This window comes from Lucilia sericata, unplaced genomic scaffold (assembly GCF_015586225.1).
Source record: "Lucilia sericata isolate MDLA Ls3-8-SP2 unplaced genomic scaffold, ASM1558622v1 Contig000064F_arrow, whole genome shotgun sequence".
Lineage (NCBI taxonomy): Eukaryota > Metazoa > Arthropoda > Insecta > Diptera > Calliphoridae > Lucilia > Lucilia sericata.
In genome coordinates, this window is record NW_023994099.1 from 548,395 (window position 1) to 559,433 (window position 11,039).

Here is an 11,039-nt window from a genome sequence, read left to right on the forward strand (position 1 = left end):
AAGATAATTGCAAAAAAACTGGGGTGTTGAACGCTACAAAAGTAGAATTGTTTTTTTGGACAACAATTCAATCGTCTATTTCTGAGGCCCATTTCAAACATGTTGTCAACTGATGTCTCCTTAAAATGATTATACACAGAAAAAATTAATACATAACTTGAATGAATTTTGTAATAAATTGAATGAATCGAACATGACTTTTTTTTCCCAAACCATTTTCATTCAGAATATTAAAAGTTCATAAAATGTATGAATTTGTACATTAAAGATTTTTTTTGTTTTTTTGTTAATTTTTTTTGATTTTCATAAAAAATTGGAATAAATATCCGCGTTACCTATTAATATTTTCCATTTTTTAGAAAATAATCACATATTGGGGATTTTTTATGATAAATAAATAAAATGTTGGAAAACAAAATATGAAATAAAAAAACATCAGCATATAGCTAAACATCCATTCTTCAGAAAATGCTGCATGTTACGCGCATATTTCATTGTTTTCAATCTAAAAATCATAAAGAAATAAAAAATTTTCCAAAGAAAATTTCAAACATTTTTTAACAAATAGAAAAATATAAAGAAAATTTTTAATATTTTAAGTCAAGGCTTCTAGATTATGTTTAAAAATATAAAAATGAAAAAATTCATACAATTTAGGAACTTATTCTTAAATATTATTAATTTTAGTCAATGAAAGCAGTTCATAATATTTATGCTGGAACTTTTTTCTGTGTAGTTTTACCTAAAACTGATTATACTTTTTTTAAATTTAATTTTTATTATGTTCGAACGCTACATTTTTTTTCCTTTATGATATTTATGTTGTTCCTGTTGCTCCTTTGAAAATATATACATACAATCCCTTATACAAAAAGATGTAAGAAAATACAGTCGGGATGGTCGACCGATTACCACAATTAAGCAATTTACTGATAAAATATGAACCGATCCTCATGAATTTGATGGTTGGATTTACGTTTATATAAAACTTACTTATGCCTAATTTTATTTATTTATTCATATTGTACTGCAAATTTACACACAATACTAGTGTTTATAAGTGAGTTATGGACTTTTAAGTAATTTGCTGAAAAATTACGAAATTATGAACTCTAATGCATAATTTACAGGTCCTGTGAGAAATATTGATCGATATTATCAATACACATTGTCTTTAATATGATATCAAATTTTGTTAAATTATCTTTAAAAATGCGAAAGTTATTTAATTTGTTGTCTTGGAAACCTTCTCATGGAAATGCCCATATACTTTTTTATACGTTGTTTGTATTTTTTGCGTACTGTCTACTGACTGGTAAAGATTTTTCTTCTTTTTCTTATAATTCCGTGTTTTGTTGGAATATTTATCTCATACACTTAAAATTTCAAAACAAAAAGTATTGTGAAGCTTCTTTTAGAAATATGGCAATTACTCTAAATAATTCTAGAAAATCGATCCAGCCGGTTGGACTTTTATAACATAACATTTCAAACAAACCAACAAATATACACAAATTCATGTTTATATATAAAGATTACAGATGTAAAAAAAAAAAAATTAAATGATAGTCTTAACTAAACTATTCTAGACAATGCTTTAGCACGACGATCTGTATTTTGGAATAAAGCTCTTATTAAATGTCGAATTTCTTCAGCTTTGTAATTAGCTGTCAAAATACCGGCACCATCACACCATTGCTCAGTAATTTCTTGTAGAGATGCATTTAGAATCATTTTTAATTGTTGTAGTTTCATCCAACAAGAAACACGTAGAATTTCATGTCTATCCTGTGAATTTAAAATATCATAAAGATTTAATTAAAATCTTAAAAAAAAAACAATCAATCGTTAAGTAAAACTAACCTTAAACAGACCAGGTGATTTATCCAAAATCACCTCGATAAGTTCACTTAATTCACTAGCAACAGTGGCAGATATATCTTCAAGTGAGAGTATACGCTTCATTATATCTTGACAAAAATCATTTAACAAATTACAAAATGTTGTGTTATAAATAGCGTCAGGTAATACATTCAACCAAACATTTTTTAGCAAGTCCATTTGTCGCAAACATTGTCGTAACAATTTAAGTGGTGCCGAACCAATTGAATGTGTGTCTGATAGATCTGCATAAAAAAGATTTATAATAAGTAATAAATCAAAAATTACTTTTACGTTTGCTTGGTATTTCAGAAAGTATCATTCCAAGCTAGTAGGTATATATGTGTCTTACCAAACTCCTTTAATATTTGCATAAGTATTTTTTGCTGATGCAAAACTTGAGCCTTGAAAATACTGGCTCCAGTCGATTGTAAAGTCTTCACTAATGCCGGGTGAGTAGGTATGTCTGTTTCAGCATTTTTCGCCACCCAATGTGCCAAAAACATGCAATTATTATAGAAAAGTACTGCCTGCTGTGGGATACTTTCAAGTAACTTTTCGTGTATTTCTGGAACAATATCCACATAGGTGTTGAGGATAATTGGAATTACAGCGAGGAAACTATTAGCTTCTTCGCTTTCTATACTAGCTGATGTATCCATAGGTTGGCGTAATATGCGCTCCATCAACTTCACTAGTTCCTACAATGAAATAATAAATGTTTATGCACTTTTTGGTGGTTCAAAATGTTTGTAATTATTTTTGTTGGAGTTAGCATATTTGATTTATGGTTTACAGTTTTTTGATAACATATGCAAATACTATTTTTTGCAACGGATCTTGTTAAACTCCGCTTTATACAGTACATATTGTGATAAACAAAAAAATTAACTTACCAGAGTACTCTTCGATATCATACATTGAGGAAATAAAAACGGATTTTTTGCCACTTCTTCGGCAGAGTTACCCTCAGCGATGGTAGCCATGTCCTGCAAATCTTTTTGCATTATTTCGCGGGCACTTTCCAAAACTTTTCTATTAAAACGTTGTCTAAAGTATGTATCAAATTTTTGGGTAAACTCAGAGAGTGCACAGTCTGTCTCAGGATCAATAAAAAATGAATCTGCCAATGTTTGTTCGAAACGCAAAACATCATCTACTAAAGTTGACTCTTGATAATCATCCATCGTTTCTGGTACTGCATGGATGAGGCACTCATTTACAATGAGCTTTAGCAGACGTTCTTTAATATGGCTTCCAATTATTGTAAATACATGTTGATTTCCGGACAGATTAACATTTATATTGGACAAACAATCTAAGAGCGACTTGATATGCATGAACACTTGCTTGTATGAAGGGCGTAAACTTCTACCCAGCTCCTTTAGCGAATACGATATATTAAGTTGGTAATATTCAGCATTATCTGTTGAATACTCGACAGAAACAGGCTTTGTGACCATCGGTACAAAACAATTGTCCAATAAGAAGTCACATATCTTCATCGGATTGTAACGTGCCTTGAGATAAAACAACAACGGACAAATGTTAAAATATTTAGGAAAACTGTTTTCTGTTTTCAACTTATACCTGGAATAAAGCCATAACAGTGTCCTGCAATTGACTGACATCCTTCGAAACTTGGAGCGTTACATTTTTTGCTGAAGGAAAACTTTTTTCCGAAAACATAACCAGGCGATCAAATCTCTGCTGCAGATTTTGCTGTAATATATTAGCTTGAATATGATACTTGACTTTGATTGTATCGTAGCAGTCACTCTTTTGAAACAATCGATCGACGTCCGATGCGGATTCACTACAAATCAGACATTTTAATTTTCCCAATAAATCTAAAACCATCAAATAGTCCTTGGTAGCATTCGCTTCCTCCACATATTGAAATAAATCATCAATTTTTAATATGCGATAAGAAACACGTAAACCTAAAGCCACTTCGCGCAACTCATCTACACAGTGTGTCAGTTCAGCGTTGGCTTCAGTTAAAGCCAGCCTTGCATCACTGCCAACATTTTTCAATAGATGCTCTGTTTCACGCAATAGAGTTTCTCCTTCATCGATGTACATGTCCGAGGTTGTGTGATTTGGCATAAATTCCACATAGTTATCCTCAATATGTTTACGTATGCGTTCCTGAAATCGTCTGATCTGGTCCAAAATACGAATTACACTTGCTTTTGTACTTTCAGAGGTCGAGAAATCACCATTGAGTTCTTTTTTTATATTTACTAATGTAGGCTCCATCATTCTATTTAAATTACACAAATAATACTTATAATTACTTTTTTCCTTTTTGCAAAAACAAGACGCCAAATATATTAGTTCAGTTTGCGGATTTACTACAAAAACAATGAAGACTAAGGTATATTAATTATAAGGTAGTGTCATCGCCGAATTCAGCCAAACCTTGCGAATTCATTACATATAAATATATGTGGAGTTTGACATTATGTTGTCACTTAAAAGTAGCAGTAATGTTAAACTCAATAATAAAAAACAAAAGTGTATTACAAAAAAACAATCAGCTGTAATCTTAACACGACCTTATAATCAATACACATTGGTGCAGACATTTAAACAATTGCCGTTAAATCAGGATTGGATAAGCTTAAATTAATTTTTTTTCGAAGAGTGCTGTCAACTCTAGTATTACGCGTCATAGACTACTGTCAAAAGAAGTTTATATTAGAGTGCTATAAATCGACTTTCGAATATTCGAACAATAGACTTTTTGTCGAAAAAAGTTGAAAAGTCGAGGTCGACTATTTTGTTCCAAAAAAGTCGATAACTCGACTATCGTCTGTGAAAAAAGTCGAAAAGTCGACTTTGTTAATAAAAGTCGAAAAGTCTGAAAATCGAAAAAAGTCGATAAGTCGAAAAAAGTTGTAAAAAGTCGTAAAATGTCGAAAAAAGTCGAAAACTCGAAAATTGTAGAAAAAAGTCAAAAATAGTCGAAAATTTTAAAAAAGGGGAAAAAAAGTCAAAAACTCTAAAATAGTCGGAAAAACTCGAAAAAAGTCAAAAAAATAGTCGAAAAAAGTCGAAAATAGTCAAAAAATCGAAAAGTCGGAAAAGGTCGAAAAATCGAAAAGTCGAAAAACGTCGGAAAAAGTCGACTATTTATAAAATACTTATAGTCTAAAAGTCGACTTTTAATTAATCGGAAAAAGTCGAAAAATCAACTTTTCATAAAATGCAAAAAGTCGAAAAGTCGACTTTTAACTAAATGAAAAACGTCGAAAAGTCGACTTTTCGTTTCAACTATAGAATCCTATTTTAAATAGTGTATTTTCATTTATTTATTTTATTTTTTATTTATTTATTTATTATTTATTCAAAAATATTCATTTAACAAGATACACACTGTAGTTTTCAACGTGTCTGCCGCGAATAAGGTGAAAGTACACAACATGCGTTGTACGCGGAAAAGCATTATTGACGTCTATCAAAAAAAGTAAAATAGTGTATTTTCATTTAATATATATATATATATATATAAAAATGAATGTGTGTTTATTGTGGGTTTGTTTGTCGTCTACAGATGACACCTGTTGGACCGATTTTCTTGAAATTTTCACAGTGTCTTTGTGTATGAATGGAAGGAACTACTTTTTACTTTGATATTTAAAGTAGGTAAAGTGCCACGCCCACAAACAAAGTAAGTATTAAAAGTAGTCAATTTTAGAAACTACAGCTAGAGTTCTCAAATCTTGTATGGGCAATTGCGGACAGTGGGCGTAGCACTTCCTATATACAGAAAATATTGAATTAGTATTTCTGAGAATATATATGTATAAGTTAGAGTCCTCAAATTTTATGAGAACCACTTTAGTAATAATATGAATATTTTAGACAAAAATGGGCGGACTAATTCAAAAATTCGTGTATCTGAGAAACTATTAGACCTAGAATCCTCAAGTTTTGCAAGAACAACTTTGACATCCATGTGAACATTAGTGTAATAAATTGACGGATTAGCAATAGGGGGCGTGACACTCCCCCATATGAATTAAGTACAAAAATTCGTATATCTGGGAAACTATTAGAGATAGAATCATCAAATTTTGCAAGAACAATTTGCCACCTATGTGAACTACAACAGGTAGGAGACCTGAACTGTTGCACAAGTAGCTTTAGCATCAATATGAACATTTGGTTTAAGAATAAGTCCACTAGAAATACTCGGCGTGGCTCATTCCATATAAATTAAATACCAAAAGTCGTATATCTGAGAATATATAACAAATAGAAAAACATTTATATGGGAATATGGTTTTAGTGTAGCAAGGCACACTGGGTAAGCTAGTAAGTTGCAAATTACTGTGGGTCTGATGCTCTTACTATCAGTAACATTGTCATTCATTGGAAAAGACCACCGAAACATATGTTTTTATTGTGGTCTTTACTAAAGTGTTTGGTGTAAATAGATATTTTCATTCATTTTTATTATTTTTTCTCTTTCTCTCTTTTTTTTTATCTCCTTCTTTCTTTTCGGTGTCTGATGCGAAAAGTTCAGAAACTTTCAACTTTTGACTCGTCAGCAGCTGATAATAAACATGAAATAAATTTTGCAAACAATGAACAAAAAATATATAAAAAATAAAATAAAAAAATTAAATTTTTAAAACAGTAGTAGGCTTTAAGGGCCAATCTTTAGGCGAAAGATTAGCGATTAAATTAAAATTAATCCTCGAAGGATGTTTTTGAGTACTCAATTAGTTAATTTTGTTTGCTATGGAGGTGGTTTACATTGAGCAACAAATGCAAAAGTGTAAACAGCTGATGCAAAAAATTAATTTTAAATTGTCTTCTTCTTTTTTATAAAACATGCATGGCTGTGATAACAAACAATGACGTTTTCTGATGTTTTGTATGGCAACACTGCGAAGTTTAATCTTGTATTCAAAAACATCAAAGGGGATTAACATCAGATTAAATTTATTTTTAGATTAACTAATCTGATTATTAATTTCCTTTTGATTGCCAATTCAAAAACCCGGTCTAAAAACATTAAAATTAAGACGGAAATGACGCGTGGTGTGTAACTTGTAGCGAAACGTTTGAAAAGCGTGAAGAATGTAGTTTAAGGTATTTTCAGACTACAATACTGAGTATTAACACACTTCAAATTAAAAATATTATGAAAATAATTCGCATTTTCAAAAAATCAATCCGAAAAATACATTTTATGTTTACACTATAATATTTGTAATATTTTTTATCCAATTTTCAATTATTTATGCACTTTTCGTTCTTATTTTTAATGTATTTTACACTTTTTGTTTGTTTTTTATTGTATTTATAAAATACATACCGAATACGTTTGAAAATAAAAAGTTTTTGAATTGTTTTAAAAAATTTATGAATACCGACCGTATGCCAAAAAAATCAGTAATATTTTTGGAAATAAAATTACAAATTATATTTAGACTAGTAAATTGTATTATGATACAAACATTTTTGACAAGTATTAATACTCAGTATTGTAGTCTGAAAATACCTTAATTACAAAAAAAGTACCGTTATATCTCAAAAAAGCTTGAACGAATTTTAATTGAACAAACGCAGTTTGTTTAATGGTAATATTTTCTTATAATCACATTTTCTACACAGTTGACCTCGGCCTGACGCAGGGACTTTGTCCTCTATGGTGGTTTCGCTAAAATACTAAAACAAAAGACTTATTCATATTCAGAATAAAAGCTTTTTAGATAATTAAAGAAAATATTCAATAAAGGGCCCTCCAGACGATCAGACTTTACGCACAGGGTATACAGAGGCGTCACAAGCAAAAAACTATATCTCTCTCTTTCGCACAAAACGATTTCAATATTTTTTTTTAGCTGTATTTTATATACCTCTTCTCACCAAACAATTTCAAAATCAAACAAAAGCTGATTTTAGACTTTTTTAAATGTCAAAAGTGACACCTCTGTATACTTTGTGCTTTACGCACGACAAGTCTAATGAAAAAGTAAAATGAAATTGCATCTGTATGACAAAAAAGAGAATAAAGGTCGTATGATTTATATTTGTTGTCTTTACACGATTGGTATAAAACAATAACAAAGTAAGATGGAAACAGCTGTTACACTTTTTTTGTACGTGTTTACATAAAAATATCTCCCTGATCTAATACGACTTGCTTGTTTTTTGAAACATTTCAAAAAATGAAGAGAGCCACACGACTGTCAGATTTTCCATCCTATTTCCTCTCAATGTGTGATGATTTCGTTACATATTGCTCACGGTATATTTAACAAGGCACCAGCTTGATTGTCAAATTTTTTATATAGAGTTTGACAAACGTGCGGGTTAAGCCTGTATACAAGTATATGTATAAAAAATTGTAAACAATGATCAGCTGGGCTAGTGATGTCACCTTGTATTCAGTACACCCTGATATTGCGTTAAGGCGATCCCAGGGCACACTTAGAAAGGTGGCTGCATCACTACAACAATACAAAAACAACATGTATTTTGTTTTTGTACTAGAATCTGACTAATGTAAAAAATAGATATGATCATCTCAAACATATGATAACATCGTGATATTTGAAAAACCTGTATGGAATAATAAGGTAGTCAATTCTACAAAAACAACAAAAGTTGTATACTTATCAGGGTTGGCAAAATTGGTACAATGTATTTTTTTTTGTACTATTCAAACCTCAAAAGTACAATGGTACATCGATGACCCATTTTGAACAATTTAAATTTTATTTCCTTTGTGTCGGTTCACACAGGTAAACTTGTTTTGGGAAACTTTTGATTTTGTGTGTGGGAGAAAGAGATGGTTAATATTTCTTTCTCTCACACACAAAAATCCAAAGTTACCCAAAAAAGTTTTCCCCTGTGAACCGGAACTTATTGAAATAATAACCTGAAATGGTACTTCCACAAAGTTCAAAGGCTATCTACATTGGTAAAATTATCTACTAAACTCCTGAAGAGGAAATATACAATTATTATTTATATTATCTCAAATTGTTAAGAAACATCGAAGAGATTACAGCCAAACGAGCACTAATAACTTTTAACGACGAGAGTACTTCTTTAGGATTCCTTTTATATGCGAAAGCTAAAATTTTAAATAATTTTAATGTTCTTTTAAGTCCTATTTTGAATAAACGTTTAAAGTACTTTTTACTTATTTTTTGCGAATGCAAATGCGAAAGCGAACGGAAATAGTATAATTGCTATTAATGAGTCTAGGGACTAGTCTTTGGATTATATACCGACTATCCTATCTTTTATCTAGTCTTTAGAGTCTAGTCTATAGACTATTCTATTATCTAGTTTATAGACTACTCTATGAATATGTCATTGGACTAATATACATTATATTCTATAAACTAGTCAATACACTATTCTAATATCTAACCTATAGACTATGGTTAGTCTATAGAGTAGTCTATTTAGTTCGTAGAGTAGTCTGTTTAGTTTAAGAATACTCTATTGTCTAGTTTAAGAATACTCTATTGGATTACAGAATACTCTATATGAAGGCAATAGACTGTCTAGTCCATTGACCAAACTGGGGACCAAATGGACTATTAGACTAGACTAATCTATGGGCTAATACAAATGAACTGTTAATTTTGAATTGTATTTGGTACAATTGGAATCAAAAAAATACAACTTTTAATTCAGATTTGTACAATTTAAAAATTATATTTGCCAACCCTGATACTTATGTCAAAAAGTGTATATGTTGCCAGAGTGGTCTTTTTAATATTTACCGTAAATAAAGAAAATCCCACATGGCCAAAATATCTCCGCATCAAAAAAACGTGTATGTATATGTTGTTACAACTAAAAATTTTAATTACAATTTAACGTAAATTTTAATGATATAAACAACTATTCTTTTAATTATAAATTTAAATTATTTTAGTAACCTGTGCCTCGTTTCTGTAACTCTCGCATCGAGAAGTTTCTCGCATGAAACAGTGAAATTGAACAAAAGACAATGTGAATTGAAACAAAATATCATTTCTCACATGCATGTGTTTCTGTAAAAAAATTTTGTGAGAACTATCTGTCATTTAGGTTTTTTGACGTATGTTATTGGAAATTTGTGAGTAAAAGTGTTTCTGTAAGAAAATTTTGTGAGAGTTTCTCACATGAACTGTCAAAAAAACTCACATTTTCAAACGGTGCAGAAAGTAAAATTTTAAGTAAAAAAAAAAAAATAATTTAAACATGAATAATGAAAAAGTAATGTTATATTTATCATTAATTAAGATTAAAATAAATATTGTTCATTAATTTTTAGAAAATAGGAGGAATTTCGAATATACAGAAGCAAATGCTAAAAAAGCACGTGGGCGTAAACTTAGAATTTGCCAAGGGCGAATTTAGTGGGATAATTTTTCGAACAATTTTCATTTAATTTCTATATTTTTTGTTTATTTCTTCTTCGTTTATAAATTTGTTCGGCAATTTTTGTTTTCTTCTTTTAATTTTTATGTTTTTGACAGCTGTTTTATTAGATTTATTTCCAATAAACACGTAATTCGTGTAGGCTCTTCTCACTTTAAGTTAAATAAACACTTTTTACTCACAAATCGAGAAACGATAGAAATTTTTGTTTCACACTTCTCGATGTGAGAACTTCTCACTAAAAGTTACAGAAACGGGGTACTGAAAATTGAATAATCCCTATGTAGGTTAGGTTAGGTTGATAGTAGGATGTATACTACATCAAATCCGAAGAAATACACCTAGGCCACTATCGGGCCTGTTGTGCGCTCCAATTCATGAAAAAAAAAATATTTTTTTTTCACTGAATGTATTATTTTTTCATGTTCATCTCCCAATCAGTGTTGGTTAAGAATGCTATTTCCGGAATAACATCACTTCCAAGATACTTGAATCTAACTTCGACGAATGCCTGACAGTGGCATAGAAAGTGCTCCAGAGTTTCACTGTCCTCTCCACATGCTCTACATTCGTCTGAATCCGCACGTCCAATTTTGTATAGATGTGCACGTAATCCTGTGTGTCCACTCAGAATACGTACCATCATACTAACCTCAGACTTTCTCATTTTGAGGAGATTTTTCGTCTTGCTCTCATCAGGGTCACCCCATAGAATCTTTGTGGTTCTACCCACCGTTTCATTATTCCAAGAGGCC

At 30.4% G+C, this 11,039-nt stretch overlaps 1 protein-coding gene across 1 annotated transcript; it reads right to left on the reverse strand.

Moving 5' to 3' along the window:
• Positions 1–1,400: 1,400 nt before the first annotated feature.
• LOC119616267 (centromere/kinetochore protein zw10) lies at positions 1,401–4,300 on the reverse strand. Its single transcript, XM_037972603.1, has 5 exons — positions 3,472–4,300; positions 2,778–3,401; positions 2,234–2,582; positions 1,864–2,126; positions 1,401–1,788 (listed from the first exon to the last, which is right to left on the reverse strand). The coding sequence occupies exons 1-5, from the start codon at positions 4,144–4,146 to the stop codon at positions 1,576–1,578; spliced, it is 2,124 nt and encodes a 707-aa protein (XP_037828531.1). The 5' UTR covers positions 4,147–4,300; the 3' UTR covers positions 1,401–1,575.
• Between the last annotated feature and the right edge of the window lie 6,739 nt (positions 4,301–11,039).

Coding starts and splice junctions, on each gene's coding strand:
- LOC119616267 (XM_037972603.1), bottom strand. CDS start 4,146: ATGATGGAGCCTACATTAGTAAATATAAAAAAAGAACTCAATGGTGAT. Junction 3,402..3,471: donor CTGTTATGGCTTTATTCCAG/GTATAAGTTGAA, acceptor TTTTATCTCAAG/GCACGTTACAATCCGATGAA. Junction 2,583..2,777: donor TGATATCGAAGAGTACTCTG/GTAAGTTAATTT, acceptor ATTTCATTGTAG/GAACTAGTGAAGTTGATGGA.